The 18,787-nt window shown below is 35.7% G+C and overlaps 1 protein-coding gene and 1 non-coding gene across 3 annotated transcripts; one reads left to right on the top strand and one right to left on the bottom strand.

The window, feature by feature from the left end:
- Nucleotides 1-4,770: 4,770 nt before the first annotated feature.
- Nucleotides 4,771-18,581, bottom strand: GMFB (glia maturation factor beta). Of its 2 annotated transcripts, none has more exons than XM_016132824.2 (7): nt 18,442-18,581; nt 14,610-14,706; nt 13,211-13,260; nt 12,473-12,522; nt 11,728-11,810; nt 10,631-10,704; nt 4,771-8,491 (listed from the first exon to the last, which is right to left on the bottom strand). In XM_016132824.2, the coding sequence occupies exons 1-7, from the start codon at nt 18,442-18,444 to the stop codon at nt 8,420-8,422; spliced, it is 429 nt and encodes a 142-aa protein (XP_015988310.1). In that variant the 5' UTR covers nt 18,445-18,581; the 3' UTR covers nt 4,771-8,419. The 2 variants fall into 2 exon arrangements, with proteins under 2 accessions (XP_015988310.1, XP_015988309.1); XM_016132823.2 differs by having other exon boundaries at nt 11,728-11,813.
- On the top strand, nt 12,237-12,355 carry LOC118601395. The gene has a single exon (XR_004950290.1). It is a non-coding gene; the product is annotated as a 5S ribosomal RNA (ribosomal RNA).
- Nucleotides 18,582-18,787: the final 206 nt, after the last annotated feature.

Genomic DNA, 18,787 nt, shown 5'->3' on the forward strand with positions numbered 1-18,787 from the left:
TGTGGTCTTTAGGATCCATAGTGAGTGCGTAGGTATCTGTTTTAGCATTTGGTTAATCTTTTAATTTTACACTCTTTTGTGCTTAATCTTTAAACTGTACAGCTTAAAAATTTTTGTTCAGTTATTAGAAAGTTTGTAATTTTTTAAGTAAAAGTTTATCATTTAAAAAGAACCCATTTCCTTCCAGTTCTTTTGGACTAGCTCCATTCTGTTTCTCAGAGGGGGCCACAAGCTAGAAGAACAGTAATGAGATTCCACTTTTCACCTCCAACGTTACCAGGACTCTCACCTTCAGAAGCCAGGTGTGGGGCAGGTGCCAGTCCAGCCATGCAGCACATTGAGATGCACTGGACTATGTGCAATGGTGTGGCCAGGGCTGAAGGAAACTAACAAGGGAAGGTGCAGTACTGTGTGGCCAGCAACAGCCAGGAGCCATTACTACCCACAAGCCCAAAGGGTTGTAAAGGGAACTGAATCTGAATTCATAATGTGAGAGTAGCTATGAGGAAAGGCTCAGTTGGGCCATGGTGAAGGGAAGTCAAATTGCTTTTGAGTAAACCAAAGCAGTGAGAATAAGAAAAGATTAACGAGTAGATGGCTAGGTGGTTCAACCGCAGGAACACAGAACTAGACAGGAAGATGCTTTATTACCCTAATGGCAGAGGATCAACAAACTTCTGCATTTGGTGTAATGACCAGAAAACTATCCATGCAGCTAGAGCTGGGTGCTTCCAGTTCCTGAGCCATATTCCATATTCCAATGAGGTGCAGCTATACAGCCATCCCGGGGTCAATCTCTTTATTATCATAAGTAATTTCACAATTAATCCCATGACTAGAACCAGATTAAAATGAATACCTGGAAATTTCAACAAAGAATGTGTGCTACCAATATGAAAAAAATTATACAACCTCACTGAAAAAATAAAAGACCTAAATAAAAGATTTTCCTTGATCGAAGTTTAAAGAGATGTCATTTACTCCCAAGTTGATGTATATTACCACTATTATAACCAAAATCCCAATGAGATTTTGTACAAAATTATGTTAAGAGTCACCTTAAAAATACATGAAAATATCAAATAAATATCTGAAAACAAAGAAAGGCGAAAATAAATTAGTCTTATGAGATTTGAAAACATTTTATAAAGCTACAATAATTCTAAGTCTGTTTGAGGCACAAAAATCGATGGACACATCAATGTTAGAATAATTATTCTAGAAAAAGACCCAATTCCATATAAGAATTGAATATTTTTTAAAAGAGACATCCCAATTATTGAGAAAAAATATTTTGGGTGATGTTAAAATCTTTGTTGAGGTCTACTAATAATTTAAATTCTCTCTTTAGATCATAAAGATGGGGCTTCAAGGAGAAACAAGGAACTGACAGGTTTTCTTATGTGTTGAAGCATTTGGCAAAATTGCTAGGCATTTGATTAATCTGTTGGGGTATGTGGGGAAAAAATAGCAATGAATACATTGAAAACTAAGAAAATAGGAAATGGTCATCATTAAAGTAACACAAAAATTGTAGAAAGAGTAATTGTGAAGACATCCTGAAAAGCCATCCAAAGACCCAAAAGATGACCCTCAGGAAAGAACCATCATTTGAATTCCGGCCCCACTCTTCAAACTCAAGGCCAGTCAGTGTTAAATAGAGAAGCAATAACATTCAAAAGAATAGCAACCCACTTACCAGTAACATGAGCAAGTATGCGAAGAAAGAAATCAATCAAGGAGAGTATAGTCAATTTGCTGTGTGTAGGTCACAGAATGTAATATCTTTTCTGTCTCCTTCCTCCCCTCTCCAACACCAGAGGGATAAGGGAGAGTGGCAGTGCAAGAGGGCAGGACATGAGGACAGGAGCCCCACACCATCCTTTCCCCAAGAGCCACAGGGTTAGCCTGTGCCAAGGGAGAGAAAGGGCTGGAAGAAAATATGAGGTTGATATTTTTACATGAACAGGAAACACGCTTTTAACAACCAAGCAACTGAAATATTATGGAAATGTTATATCATCAAGGAAGCTTTCTAACCAGAGGAAAAAGAGAGGTTTGACAGGGAATGGAGATAGTTTTTGAAAAACAACCAAAAATTATAACACTTTTCCATTTGACAGACCAGTTACATAATTAGAAAAGAAATATCAGATGGTAGCAAATGCCGTGCAGAGAATTAAAACAAAGTTGATGTGATGGTAAGTATGTTGCTGCCTTAGAATGGATGATCAGGAAAGGGCTCTGTGAGAGGCAACATTTAAGCTCAGTTCAAAATGAAGGAGCCAGCAGAATATGTGGGGAGAGAGGATCTGAGCAATCTTCCCAGGAGGAAGCTTACAGCTACTTCGAAGGCCTGAGCTTAATATGTTTGAGGAAAAAATAAGCCCAGCATGGCTCAGGTGTAGTAGACTAAGAGAATAGGGAAAAATGACATCAGTGAGGTATGCAGGAGCCAGATCTGAGAGCTGCACCCTCCTTGATGGCAGCAAGGAAAAATGCATATTTCTTGTGGTACAGTATGAATCCGGTGTCAAGATGCCAGTCTGGAGAAGCAAGATGACTATAATAACTACAACAGAGAGAAAACTACTAGAAGCTAAGAGCTGAGGGGGCAGTTGTAAAGCCACCAGACACAGGAGGCATGGCCCAAGTCAAGGGAACTGTAGCCCAAGTCCCCACTGGAGGAATGGGCAGGTAAAGCGCTCCATGGTGGGGAAAGAGCTGGCATTTGACATTGGTCACACCTCTGAGGTCACTCACTCCAGATTATATCTGTGCCAGGTTAATAAGCCTTTTCGTGCTCCCTTACGTTGTCCCTCCTTCTCTGATCCCACTACTAGAGCAAGGCAGAGCAATAATAAGGGACAGAACACACCCCATTCACCCTGGTGGATTTCCCGGCCTGCAGGATAGGTGAAGGAGGTGAAGCAGGGGAAAGGCGGGGTGGAGGGAAGAAACTTTAAAGAAAATAAGTTGTTGAAGTTTTGACGTCAGACTAGATTGGGATTCTTATTACCAGAAAAAAAAAAAATGAACATAAATTATAATTGTTTTGCAATTATCACCTTTTAAATTCACAATTCCCTAATTCTTAAAAGAGGCCAAAAAAAAATTCCTCCAGACACAAGAAATAAGAAAATCAAAAATGTCAGAGCAGAAAGAACTGACCCCACCTCATAAAGATGGGACTCTGAAGTATCCACAGATGAAAGGAATCTAAAAGGCAGCGATGTGTCTCTTTGATTTGGGACTCCACGATTCAGCTACTCTCCACTAGCCTATTTCATTCTTCACTGCCCTGGCTGGTGTTCTTTCCCTCTGCTCTGTAGGTTGCACATGGCCTCTTCTACATCTAATGGCATTCTTCCAAGTTCAGCTCTCACTGCTAACTGCCTCATTCAAGAGAATGAGATCATTTTCCCAAAGTCAGGAATTGAATCGAGACCCAGCTCATTGGTACCAGTCAAGCAACATCATACAAGCTGGCTGCCCTTGGGTTCAACAGGAAGGGGCTGGAAGCAAGAGACTGTGTGTGTATTGGGGGTAGGATATTGAGGACAGGAAGGTGCATCTATCTGGGTGGGGCAAATCACATCTGCCTAAAGGACTACCCCTTCAGCAAGGAGCAGTGGCTGAGGCATTTCAACCTAACCAAGGGCTGTGGCATATTTGGGCTTGGCTTGTACATTACAGATAAGGAATGGGTCAAAATATGGAGGACCTTAAGAATCTATACTTAATTGTGTAAGAGAAACTAGAAATTGTGTGCATGTGCGCACACGCACACACCAGCTTTGGGCGCTACAGGGTGGCTTTTGGATGTAACCTAGGCATTCTGTTTTTTCTTTCCTATAACCAGAACAGAAGGTTACCTCAGTAGGGAACTTTCATGTACCCAGGAGCATATCCCAAGTAAAGGATAAGAGAACTGTGTGAAAACTCCCTGATGCTCAGCAATAAGAACTTTAATCTAATTGGCTCCCAAACACAGCTGAACATATATTGTACAAGGATATAATATTCACTCAAGTGTGCTGTCATGCAAATGGGAATGGACCCATGCTTTCACTTTTTGCTTTTGAAAAGTGAAAAGAATGAAAAGATAAGGAAGGAAAAAAAACCTAGGAGCTGGTCAGGTAGCTAAAAAGCTAAATTTGATAAATAAGGAAGGCAAATTTTACTCTGGCCAATTCTCCTAGTGGGATTCTTAAAAAAATAATAAGACATAAACTATTTCTTTCACAACCATAAACAAACTGTGACTACTACCACATATTCGATCACAGGAAGTATATGGCAAAAACTATTAAGTACTGGTAAGTCACATTCATTCAATAGATTTCTACAAAACATATACCATGTAGAATAGTCTACATATAATAAAGGCAGAATGGGTCTTTGGTGGATGTCTAATAAAGTGATAAGCTATATTTAATAAAAGAACCTTTAATTTGATTTCTTAGGATATACAGAACCTCTAATGTCTAGTTTTTCCTTTGAGAGCAAGGTTTCATTATTTGACATAATGTCTTCTGCTACAAACTAATAATTTTAGCTTCAGACCAAGTGTTGGAAATTATTATAATCTCATTCTATTCTCCCTCCGCCAGTCCCACATTGTCCAATGATTCCCATTTATTTTGCCTATCAGTTTTTCCAGATAAACTGCTGAATCTGTGTGGCTCACACAAATGCCACAATTAAGCCAGACAAGTAGTAGTAACTCCAAAGGGGAGAAGAGGAGAGTAAAAAATGAAAAGCTAGAAGTCCTTTCATGTTAACATTTTATTTAAACCAGTACAAGCACCATGCTTAACAGAAGACTGTCCAAAATAAACATGCAATATGAACTAGCAGAGACTGAAACCACAGCTTAAGAAGTTGTGCCAGCTGTTGATTTTGTTAAATGATGACAGGGAACTGTTAAAATTCACAAGACTAACCATTAATGTTTCAAGCCTCCTGAATGAGATTATATTGGACCATCTAAATTAGTCGGAACTGCCCCGGCATGTTTATGACCTCAAACAATATTCAAGTAATTATATGAATATGAACTATATCCCAAAAAGCAAGAAAACATAGTTTCTATCACAACCTTAATGTAGTTGTTTTAAATATTACAGGAATATGATCACTGATTTGAAATGTTATATGGCATTACAGGAAACAAATTTCTCAAGAATATTCAAGTTGGGACCACCGGTGTTAAGCGGCCCACAAGGTTTACATTCTTCCAGAAATACAGGATAAGATTTGTCCAGAAATGTTTGAGACAGTTCTTCACATAAGCTGGAAAGGCTCAAATTCTGTAGATTCCAGTATCATGTCTATTTAACAAATAGGGAAAGCAATTGTACTAAGAATATTTGAATTGACAGAATACGAGTTACTCTCTACTTCCACCAAATATCAGCATTTTAACTCTTATGAAAATATCTGTTCATCACTAGTCCACATTACGGAATAATGACATTATTCGGATTTTAAAGTAGTCCAAACATTTTTTTTTTAAGTACACCTTCCTTACTAACTATATGGGTGGGGAATCAAGACAGCCAAATTTAATTTGGCAATAAACTCCTCTTACTGGAAATATTTAAAGTGTCAGACCAGAATACAATTTATGGCTACATTTGACTCCTGAAAATAGGAGATAAAAAGGGAGAGAAAAGTGCTGACAGACATTTTGCTACAAAGGTTATTTAGTAATGACATAAATTTCACAATACCCTCTTAAACAAGAGTTTAACTGCACTAGGCATTTAGTAAACTTTTTAGAAATAGACAATTTGCACATTTATTTTAGAAGTCAATTAAACAAAAACAGTTAATCAACATTTTTCCTAACATAATTGCTTCAATACCAGAACAAAATGAATAGTATTCAAAACTCTGACATTTTGGAATTTCAGCATAATAACCTGAGAACAATTTCTTCATGTCATTTACGTTGCCACAAAAACCATACTAAAAACATGCTGTGATTACTAGTTGGTTCTATTTTGACAACATTAGATGCTATGCAGAATTTATGCGAGGCCAACAATTTCAAAACTAATGTTGATTTACAAGACCAGGAAGGAGGTTCTCAGGAAAAAAAAAATTCCTGCCAAAAAAGAAACATTAAGATTTAGGGCTGAATAGGAATGGTTGTACCAGAAAGTGATGGAATGTACAAATTAGAATTATGAAATCTGGAGTTGCTATTTGAGAGAAGGCAAAAAAAGAAATTGAATAAGAAATGTACTTGAATAATGCAAAATTTGGTTAGATGGAAGGGAAATTCATATAAAACTCAGAATACTTTGGAGCATGGGATTTGTAAATCTCCCTATAGGACAGAGGAAGTGAAAAAAATGTTGTACTGATCCCTTAACCTCAATCTATTGTTTTGCAAACTACATGTCACTGATAAGAAGCAGATGAGCTCAAAGAAAAACAAGATTTATCACACACAGTTCTTTGCCCTTTAGAAAACAGAGGAACTAAGAATTCTGTGTATGGAGGTCAATCAATATTATCTGACATTATGGAAGACTTTAAAAAAAAAAAATACCACTAAAATGCCCAAGACAAAATAAGGAACCTTATTATAAAAAATACATTCTTGCAGCACTAGTTTCTTATGACTGCGGACCAGGTGAAACAAAATCTCATTTCTTTCATTCAAAACATTAAAAACACTCTCCATTCACTTGGATTACATTTGCATTTCTGCAGAATCATAAGCGTTATTCTGCAATATCAAAATAGCTATTCAAAGAATTCTTAAACTTACTGGGTGACGTTTTCCTTCTTTCTCACTCTCTCTTTTTCTCTCTGGAAATTAGAATAAAGGATCCTTCCCATTCATTAATCAAAACAAATAACCACTCGAGCACTTCCTCATCTCCAACTAACTTCCTATTGCTTCCTGTTTCTAGATTATTGAAGCCAAACGTTATCAGGAACAGAAGATGCTCTATTCAATATTGTGAAAATTCCAACTACCTTGACCTTTTGTTAAAGTTGGCACAGAAACCTCAAAAAACAAAATGTTAAAGAACATATTAATGGAAAAATGTCAACATAAAAAAAATGCCTTTGCTAGTTTTGAAAGGACTAAGCTATTCTTAATATAAGAATTTACTCACCAAATTTGGTTAATCTTTTAGAGTTTCAAGACCTGTTGTCAAATTAATGTTAGACAGTTACTTATGTTTGTTTTTAAAGTATACTATATATATGAGAATCCTTGCTTTATGCCAAGGATGACATCATCTAACAAGACAGGTGTCCAATTTAGAATTCCTTCTAAAATCTAGAATATAGAATGAAATTTCTATTGATATGTTAATGTTATTAACTATGGCCAATATTTTAAGATAAGTAATTTTTTTCCTATGGCACAAAACTAATCACAAATATGCCCCAGATTAGAACTCGCCACTGCCATATATTCACCAATATAAGTAGATAGCTGGAATTTTAAAAATATAAAGTTGGTTTTATCACAAATGTCAGATACACACATTAGAAAATTGTTTTACTTGGACCCTTTACAAAAGTATTAATTTCACCAAATCTGGAATACTGGCAGTGTAAAAGTCTTGAACTAACTTTAAAGCTAACAAATCAAAGGCACATTATTAACACATTTAAAATAACTAGTTTTCACAGGACAACATTGAGATGCTTTATAATAAAGTGTTAATAACCTAGATTTGAAATTATCTAGAAATAACACAACCAGGAATGAAGCTCTTGATTAGTTACAACCCAACAATTCCTAAGATGCTATTTTCCATAAGAATAGTCATAACTATTATAAAATCTAACTCCCAGAACTTAAGAATGCATAATTGATGAACAAAGTTTTTGGACTTGATTAAAAAGATATAAGAAACCAAAGAAGGGACAGAATTGATGAAAAATATACTTGTAATACAGGTTTTACTATAGTAAATTACTAATGATGGCTCAAAATTGGGTCACTCAAAGTCTTTTACTCCAAATTAACTTCAAAGATTCAACAAGTGATAATATGCTATTTTCATATATAAACTAATATCCAGTATTTGTCAAAAGGAGGCAACTGTTGTCTATCACAATCTAATACCCACTTGCTAATGGTGTCTGTAAATAGTAACAAATTCTGAACCATAATTTATAGAAATTAGTCACAGGACCGCAAAAAGTCCCTGGAGAGTAGTCCACCTAACGATTACAAATATAAGGAAACACTTTACAAAATTTCATTACTATGAAGATGATATCTTCTTTGTTCAAACTTTGAACAAACAAAGAATTTTTCTTTACTGCAGGAAACAAACTGTAAGTTACAGTGCATTTTTAGGCATAAATAAGTATTTATGTCTGGTTCCAGTATGGTCAGGTTAATACATAAAATACTTTAGAAACATAAAATTTCACATTAGTGGAAAAATCCAAGTTTTTCACGTAACCATTCTTCAGTTAGGTCTTCAGTATTTCTGATTTCAAATACCTTAAAAAAAAAGAACAACTTAGGTTATATTTTGATACTCTCAAAATAAAAATCAACCATGTTACATATTTGAGTATTAAATATCAAATTCTTCTTTCTTTTCATATTGGTCATGACCCAATCTGTGTAAATTAGATATACCATTTTGGAGGCACTTTATCTTTTTTAAATACTAAGTATTCAGTTACCAAAGTTTAGCAATTAAGATGGCAATAAAACCAACTCTCTCTTAAAAGTGAAAATCTACCAATATTCTAAAAGAGAAATTCTGTAAATCCCACCCACCAAAAGAAACAACCCAAGTACATCAATCTAGTTAGTTAGGAGCTAGAATAACATATGCTAGTCCTCCATAATTGGAGGAAGTACTTGCTGTATATTGTTTTGATAAAGATAGACTAGAGAGCAGCTCCAAATCTCCAGCAAGAATCTGAACACACACAGGTTCAGAAAGTATAATGGCTATACAGCAGAAAGGACAGCATTCGAGGCAGATATGAGTTTGAATCCTAGTATTGTCATATATTATTATGCAACACTGGGCAAGTCATTCATCCTCTGAATCTGTTTTCCCATCTATAGGAATACCACCATCAACCTTACACAGTTGTGAGGATTCAATGGGATTATTTGTAAAAGCAATCTGTAAATTGTCCTGCCTTAATTCCAGCACTTTAGGTCACATTCGGCATTAGATTAGACTTGAAACTATTAACAGAGCTCGTTCTTAACCACCCAACACCTTAGAGCACCTCCAGGGGATTCCTATGATACAAATGAGGAAAAGTAGTATCTATAAGTTGATGGTATCAGTGACAATCATATGGGCTAAAGGGAAAAAACAGAGAGCACTTAAAGACGTCCCCTGGGTTGATGATTAAGCACCCGAGGGGAAAACACTGATGCTGGCCTTAAAACCTGAAAGGAAATATTATTTAATACCATTTCAGTGATATTCTATTTCAAAACCTTAAATGTGCATACTTTTTCAACTCAAACTAATATGTGTAAGTTACATAAAGTTTAAAAGCAAAAAACCCTCTTACATTCAACCTTAAAAATGCCACAAACAATGGGGACATGTTAAATCATAAAGTGTCTCGTATACAACATGTTCTACCTTAATAAAGCTAATAATAAGTATTCTTCCTTAGATTCTTAAGAATTTACATTTAGATTGGGAAGCACTATAGTTAACTGCATAATATAGAATTCCTGCACAGAATTTAGTTCATTCAGCCTAAAGGTAAAGGTAAAGGTCTAATGGTCAAGGGCTCAGAGAAGCTTCAATGCTGACTTTTCCTATCAGAAATTATATTATGGAAGATGAACTCTCAATACATAAATAGTTAGTGGCTTTTCTAAAGCTGCCTACATTTTAATGTGATTTCTTCTAATTATAATCAACTTATAATTCCCATTCAAAAAACACACTTTTGGTTAAAGACTTCTATAATTCTATTTCCAACTAATAAAAAGTTTTGACTAATTTGCCGCTCTTTTCCAAATAATGTTCACCTGCATAAAAAGTACTTAACTCTTCAAATTATTTTAGCTATTTCTCTGTACAGTAGTTCCCTCTTATCTTCAGGGGATATATTCCAAGATCCCCAGTGGATGCCTGAAACTCAGGACAGTAAAGAACCCTTTACAATGTTTTTTCTTATACATACGTATCTTTTCACTTAAAGGAAACACTTCAGACTTCTCTTTGGCATATCCGAATTGCCAGCATCACTACTCTTGTGCTCTGGGGCCATTATTAAGTAAAATAAGGATAATCTGAACATAAGCACTGTGATTCTTCAACAGTGATCTCATAACTGAGACAGGTACTAAGTGACTAACAGGCAGGCAGCGTACACACCTAGGTATGTATATCCTGTATATACACATGCTGGACAAAGGGATGATTCACACACTGGGTAGGACTGAGATTTCATCACACTACTCAGAATGGTATGCAATATAAAACTTATGAATTGTTATTTCTGGAATTTTCCATTTATTATATTTGGATTGTGGTTCATCACAGGTAAATGAAACTGTGGAAAGCGAAACCGCAGATAAGGGCTGGGGAAACTACCGTAAACTAAGGAAAAATAACGTTTCAACAAGCAAGTCAAATATAAATACCACCTTGGTTAGTTCAGCTGTTTGGACTAGCTTATTCTTACTCCCAGCATACATCATCTGTTGTTCAGGCTTACATCCTGGAAAAGAGACATTTGTGTAGAAATGAGACTTATATTTGGAAAATGTAAAGGATTTGCATTGTTTATTTTTAAAAAAATGACATTTTAGGATTTCCTCTGTGTTCAAGTTTCTAAAAAATTTCAGTCTACATGTGTAGGGGTTGTATTTTGAGAATTTTACCATTGTATACTGCCTGTACAAAGAGACACAGCTAAATTACAAATAAACAAGCCTGGGTCAGCAAAAAATGAGACTATACCTCTGTAGATCTTAACTTTTAGAGCTCTGCAAACAGTTGAAAACTTTTCAGCATTTTCTTAATTTTGACTTTAAATATTAAAATCAATTTTATGTATGCCTAACACAGATAAAGTTTTGGGAAGATGGTAGGTCAGTGGGGCTGGAATATCTGCCCTTGAAAAAAGTGAGTCTGATTACATATTAACTTAAAAATATATTGCAGTATATTTTAAGTGCTAAGTAAATGACATATATGAAAAAGGTTAAAGAAGAGTTCACTGAGTAGAAACTTTACTGTGGGCTTCAATGGTGGTGGTAGTGGGAGGTCTGGTGATAGATACCTTAAATACCAATAAGCCATTTTAATATCCAATGTAAGGTACTCTGGGACTATTCTCATGATTATTGGCATATCGTAGGTAACTACTATTTTAAAGATAAACACAAATATATATCATGATTTTACACGGAGCTCACATACTTATTAAAAACTTAAAATATAGGAGAAAATGTACTTTTGTTATTTTAAAATTTCATTACATTTCAAATTCTTTAAAATGTGTGTATGATGTGCCATAACCATGAGAGTTCTAGGAATTTATCCTAAGAAAATAAGCAAGTAAATTCCTAGTAATTTATTTCTAGGAATGTATTTACACATGTGTTCACACACACACTTCGACTTAGATTTATTCAATAATTTTCATCTTTAAAACAAGCATAAAATTTGTCTAGTATAAAAAATGGTTTTATTACTTGGATCAGAAACAAATATGCACTATTTAAAGAAATTCACTTACCAACAGGACTGGAGAAAATAAAACACAGAGGATATGAAACTCTTCCATCATCATGTTGATATTTATAACTATACACAATGAAGGTTTTTCTCAAGTTAAAGAAACTAAAATTACTGCTCTATTTGAGACAAGTACCTACCAACAAAGGTCTGAAATACACGCCCGTGGAGCTAGTGCATGGTAAATTTCTGACCTACCCATTTAGGTCACACCTTCATTATTCATTATCTTTCCACGAATTTATTAATGGGCCCCAAAGTCAAGTCATAAAATAAAATATCTCTCAAAAATAAACTTACCTAGAAGTATGGATTTAATATGGATTTCTTTTTACCGTTCTCATTTTTATTATAAACACATAATAATGAAACTTTTTAAAAGGAAATAATGTATCCCACTAATACAATTTTTCATTTTTCTTAGTCCAATATGTGCATAAATATTTTACTTTGGTTGTGATCATGGAGTAGAGAAAATTTTGTAAAATATGTGTCTTTTAAAAGATGAATGTCTATGGCCATGCCACCCTGAACGTGTCCGATCTCATCTGATCTCGGAAGCTAAACAGGGTCGGACCTAGTTAGTACTTGGATAGGAGACCACCTAGGAATACTAGGTGCTGTAGACATTAAAATTTAAACAAACAAACAAACAAACAAATAAAATAAAAGATGAATAAATAAAATCATAAATTCTGATCACTAAGGAAAACAAATCTTTTAAAAGCACACTAAGAAAAGGATATCGAGGTTGTCGTTCGGGTAGTTCATCTTTAAGTTCATCTGGTGATATGCCCTAGCACCATAAAGAAAAACAACTTTTAAACATTTGTTTACTCATATCGTTAAGAGATATACCAAGCACCCATTCTACTAATAGGGATCAATTCATAACCATATACCACAACATAAAACTTTATTTTACTAAATTATACACAAACTTAGGTTACCAAACCCTCAATCTAATGAAAACCCATTCTAGCCCACTCAGTTTAGTTCCGTTAATTTAACTAAATATGGAGCTGAGAGGCACAGTTGTCTATGCATGTTCCAACTGTCAGAAATACCGAGATAAGCCAATCCCTCAGAAGAAACAGTATCTGAATTAGGGAGGAAAAAGTTCATTTCTTTTCATTCTAAATTAGTTACTTCATTTGACAAACTACATACTTAAGTTATAGGATTTTGGTATTTAATACTGGCTAAGCAATTTAAGAGCAAGTTATAAAATTGACTCACTATTTACTGGACAGATAGCCCTAACTTCTACCACTTATTACACTGGATTTTCATCACTGTTTTAAAGAAGGTGATTAAATTAGCAAGATAATATATTATGCAATAGATAGCACTTGCTTTTCATGCATAATGAGCATGTATTTAAAGGTTTAGAACTAATTTTACAAGTATCTGTAACTAATATATAGCATCTTTTGGGCAATAATTGCGTAAGTATAAAACTATATTTAGCTGACCAAACAAACCTCAAGCTCTTCATCCAGTACCACCAGGCGTTTATCCTTATCAATCTTCACTAAAATAAAAACATAGTATGAGTAAACTGTGAGTCTAATGTGACCTCAATCTACCCAACCCAGAGTCTCAGCCCTTTTTCTGGCACCTAAAATTAAAGCATCGAAAAACAGAAGCATAAAACTCATTTGCAGTTTTAGTTTAGGTCTTTCAGCTAACTTTGCTTTCAAGTAGTCAGTGTTTAAAAGCCTTTATCCACAATTCATAGCACCTAATTTGCTTATTTAGAACATAAAGTTCAACTCCTTAGATTCACTGTGTATTTGGAGAACTTTGTAACTCAAATACAACTTCCTAGATAATAAGGTCTGAAAGAGAAACTGTGATTGAGATTGGTCTAATGTAACATGGTTAGAGATGCAATTGAAAAATGGACCAGGGGTCAAGATAGAACAACTGCCAGATTCTCAGCTTTTCCAGAGTTAGGATTTCATGGCGCGGTATGAGTATTGTAAGAAAGTGATAGCTATAAATATATGTGACATAATCCAAAGCCAAATTAAAATATATTTAGATAATCTATGTCTCTATCTTTTCTATCACTCTGAAAAGTTGGCCATTTCTGGTTGGGCACTAATTTCATAGTAAATCCTCAAATAGTTTTATCTTTTGTGGCAAAATGGCACTGACACACATTTTCACTTTTAAGAACTGTATTCCTATGTTGTAGTATTTATTTGTAACAGGACCAGAATTCGTGACAGGTTGTCACCACCTCACTGATTCACATCTGCCAGATGCATCTCTGTTTGTTTAGTCCACAGATTTTTATATTTTCACCCCCTCATCCTTCCTTTTATCTTTCTAAATCACTACCCACATATTAAATATTACCTAAGAATATTCAAAAAAACCCTGCAGAACAAAAGATACAGTACATAGTAGGAGAGGTTATATTCAAATCATTCTTTCCATTGTCAGAAGTCAGTGCCACTTAAATGTCCTCTCCATGAAACTAGAGTTTGAGTCTAGAATTGAAATAGGCCTCAAATCATTTTGAATATAATGGTGAACTTTACCATTTTAAGTGTAGGCAAAAGTTCCTGTTTGAGGATGAATAGCCAGGCTATTTTTAGTCCCCTGAGAAATTAAAGGATGCAGTTGGATGGGTCACTACAAATGACCAACTGACTGAGATAAACTCCTCCAGCGCTATATAGGCAGCTGAGGGGGGAGGTAGGACATGCTACCTATGTTCTGTGATATTAGCTGTCACTTATTTTTAAAAGTGATCTTAAAGGGGAGTGGGAATTAAAACAAGTAAATTACTTTCTATAGGTTCAGTTTATTCAATGTAGCTATAAGATAAAAACAAACACCAAGTAACTGAGGCAATCACTTTTAGCTTACTTATAATGGCAGCATTGTTCGTTTCTTTGCGAAAACGAAACTTTCTCAGCTTTTCCACTAAATCTTCAGCAACATCACAAACCACCAAAGACTCACTCTAGAAAAAAAGAAATCACATATAAAATGCCATGACTTCAATACACAATGTATGTTAAAGTTATAAAACCCAATACTTTTAAAAAGGTATAGTGACATCTACAAATGTCACAATTATGTTAAAGGATTAATGTGAAACACATAAACACTTAAAGAACTTTTAAAACTAACTACCTTTGTAACTACACGTTACACATATTTATTTGTTCATCTTATATATATGTAGGGTATAGTTTAACTTCCTCTTTGGCTAGTAAGCATCTCAAAGAACTAGACACATAATAATGTACACATTTATCAGAACTGGAGAGAAAGAGAAGAATGTGGGAAAAGTCTATGTTCACTGTCTGCTGTTATAAATATTTTTGCACTATGCAGGAAGAAGGGGATAATCATCTTATTGTATTTAGAATTAATAAAACCATGATTCATTTTTGGCTCTCACAATGATGAAAAATATACAAATAAACAAAAGTATTAAAAAAAACCACTAAGAGTAAAGATCAATAATATTTATATTTAAAGAACTAAGATGATTTTAAAAAGCATTTAACAATTATGAAAGCAAAACCATTTTAAACAAATATAAAAACTAAAAGAAACTTCTACAAATTATGAAAAATTAAGAGAGACTCTTCTCCAGAAATCTGGCAAGAGAATGATCAAAAAGCATTCTTCTTTGGTGCAAATGTGTTAGTGATTGTGAATACAAGGATGGAAATCTTTCTTCTCATTTTTAAACATGTAAAACTTCAAACACATAAAAGTGGAGGAGTATAGTGAAACCTTATGCACCTATCACTCAGCTTCAACCATTATCAACACATAGCCAATTTTATTTCATCTAACACCCTCAGCACTGCCCCGTGGACTGTCACACAGCAAAGACCAGAAATAATTCCAACTGTAAATATTTCAGTATCTATCATTAAAAGGGCAGTATGTGCTATTAAAAATATAAAAAATATAAAAACGATAACATTATCTTACCTAAAAAACCTAACAATAATTCCAGTCTCAAATATTCAGATAAAGTTCAAATTTCCCTATTTTAAAATATATTTTTTTTTACATTGATTTAATTGAGTCAGGTTCCAAACAAGGTTCATATACTTCGGTCTCTTTTCATACACAGGTTCCCCCCTCCACCTTCAAGAAAATTAGAATAGTTCTGAGACCAATGCTAAATATTTATATATGTAAATATGTAAATGTGTATATATGTCTCATTATAGCCCAAAAGGGTTAAAGCCTCCAATTATGAGTTAAAATAAATATTTAACAAAAGCCTGCTTTTCTAACCCTGTGTTGGGTAAATGAAAGCATGTTAAAGCAGGAAGTGATTATCAATTTTAAACTGTCCATTAAATTCAGAACATTGGTAATATATAAGGTGTGATATACCACAGGAAATGCTATTATATGGATTAGAAAGTACATCCCATTCGTAGGTAGATTCCAATATATAAAGCTTCTATAGAAGTCACATCTGTCCATCCTTTTATTTCTCTTCAGAGAAAGAGATGTTAAGTCATATGGATCTTCCTGAAGGTAGTATTCAACTCTAGTCTTTTTTTTTTTTTTAAGTTTCTAAGAAAGATATGAAAGTCAGAAAACCGTAATTTCTATTCTCTCTTCAACCAAAGGTAGAACCCATTAGTAGGATGAATAAATATTTAATTTTTGTTTCGATAAAGACCAATTTATCACGAAAATCTTATCTTCCAGTTGATACCAGAGCTTTTTGTGCAATACTGACATTCTAAGGATCAGAAACCAGGCGGGAAAAAAAAAAAATGCTGTGATTTAATTTAGATAGTTTTTTTTTTTTTTTGCATTTTCATTCTTCCCAATACCATAATAAGGCCAAAAATGCCTTCCTGCAAGAAAAAGGACCAAGGCTCAGCCAATCCTAATGGCTAGAAGCATACGAGTATAATGTCCTGAAATAACTTTATATGATAAATTTTAACATAGTGGAGAGTTGAGCCCAAGTGTGCAGTTATTGGTTTATCCACACAATAAACATTTAATGAGTATCAGCACCATGATAAATGCTAAGGATACAATCATATAAAATATAGTTGTATCACATAACATTAAGGTCAACAACAGACTGTATATATGATTATAGTCTCATGAGAGTATAATGGAGCTGAAAAGCACCCATAGCCTACTGACCTCTGAGCTGTAGTGCAATGTATTAGTCACATGTTTGTGGTATACTGGTGTAAACAAACCTACTGCACTGTCAGGCATACATAAGTAAAGCACATAGTTATCGACAGTACATTATACTTGATAGTGGTAAAAAGTTACTAATTTATGTATTTACTACACTTTTTATCATTACTTTATAGTATATTCTTTCTACTTACAAAAAAGTCTTCTGTAAAACAGTATGCTTGTGCAATCCTGACATTCTAAGAATCAGAAAACAAGTGGAAAAAAAACATGCTGTGATTTATACAGCTTTTTCTTGCGTCTCTTGATTGCATCATTTTCTCTTACGCTTGATTTAATCTCATGTTACTTTATAAATTCAGTGTAGCCTAAGTGTGCAGTGTTTATAAAGTCTACAATAGTGTACGGTAGTGTCCTAGTCCTTCACTCACCACTCACTCACTGATTCACCCAGAGCAACTTCCGTAAACTCCCACAAGATCCATTCACGGTAGATGTCCTATACAGATGTACTATTTCACCTTTTATATATTTTTACTACGCCTTTTCTGTGTTTAGATACACAAATATTTACCATTGTGTTACAACTGTCTACAGTATTCAATACAAAAAGGAGAGTGTGGTCGACAAACCAAAATGCAGCTGAAAAGATCAGGAAAGATAAGAATTGAAGAGTCCCTTGAATTTAGTGACCATAACAAGATCTGTTGGATGTAGGTGGGTTGCAAAATGAGTGGGAGGTCAGAGATATGATGGGGGAGGGAGTGGGTGTTTGTTTCTAATTAAAGGAGCATATTTTAAAAGCCGATAGAAAAGATCCAGAGGTTCCTGTGGGGCAATGGACTTAATTTTCCACTTATTTTTGAGCGTACGGGTCCAACTCCTAAGAAAACAGAAGCTAAAATCCCTAGACCCAGCAAAATTAAAGCTTCTGAAATTCCAAAGCTTCAATTCCAAATGTCAAAACCTGTGTCAAAAGGTTTCCAACTGCCGAGATCGAAGAAAGCAAGGATAGGAGAAATCTTAGAGGCAGGCCGGGGGAAGAAGGAGACAAGCTAAGGAGGCCAAGAGAATGGAATCAGAATTTAAGCGAGCCCTCCCAGCAAAGGCCGCCAGGCGGAAGGTGCTCGGCGCCTGCCAAGTTCCTGGCAGAGAAATCGGGTTCTGGGGAGACCTCCACTGGGTCAGACCCCCGGCACCTCCAACCCTTGAGCTCAGGAGCTGGATACCTTCTATCCAGCAAGACCCGGCGAGGGTGGCCCATCCCTACTAGCCGCACCTTAGTCCCTGAACCTGCTTTGGGGAAGTGGGGGGTGTCGACAACAGGCCCGGCTGGAAAATGCTGCCCTTAGGCGGGGCGGCAGCAGCGGTGGCTGAGGGGGTGGGGGAGACGGAGGGCAAGTCTCTGGCTGTAGGTACCAGCCAGCAGCCAAGGCGGAAGCGGCCGCCGACCCACCCCGGTTGTTGCCCGCCGAGACCGGCTCCGGCAAACAGGAAAGCCCAGCTGCCTGGCCCAGCCCTCTGGCCCCCACCCTCCCTGGAGGCAACTCACCATTTTCCTTCCGGCCGTCAGCAGTCTCTCCCTTTCCCTCGGGCCCCTTTAAGAATGGCACCGCGGCCGCCTCCCTTCCACCTCCAGCGCTTGGCAGAGCCCCCCCCCACGGATCAACGCGACCGTGGCGGGACGACACGTGACCGCGGACGGTAGGAGGCGCGGCTCAAACTTAGCCGGAACGCGGGTGTCTCTGGACTCCTGTGCCTTCCAAGAGAGAACGCTGTGTCTGACTGGGAGTGGGCAACTGTACCAAAATGTGCTCTTAAAATTCAAGATCCAGTAGAATTTTCTGTATCAAGTTTCTCAACTTAAGCAGTATTGACATTTGGAGTCCAGTAATTCT

This window comes from Rousettus aegyptiacus, unplaced genomic scaffold (assembly GCF_014176215.1).
Source record: "Rousettus aegyptiacus isolate mRouAeg1 unplaced genomic scaffold, mRouAeg1.p scaffold_m13_p_3, whole genome shotgun sequence".
NCBI classification, from domain to species: domain Eukaryota; kingdom Metazoa; phylum Chordata; class Mammalia; order Chiroptera; family Pteropodidae; genus Rousettus; species Rousettus aegyptiacus.

Excerpts from the sequence above, each read along its gene's own strand:
- GMFB (XM_016132823.2), bottom strand. Across the intron at positions 13,261-14,609 it reads GAACAATGCTGCCATTATAA|TGAAGATTGATAAGGATAAA; the intron begins GTAAGCTAAAAG and ends TTTTTATTTTAG. Across the intron at positions 10,705-11,727 it reads TATTTTCTCCAGTCCTGTTG|GATGTAAGCCTGAACAACAG; the intron begins GTAAGTGAATTT and ends TCTCTTTTCCAG.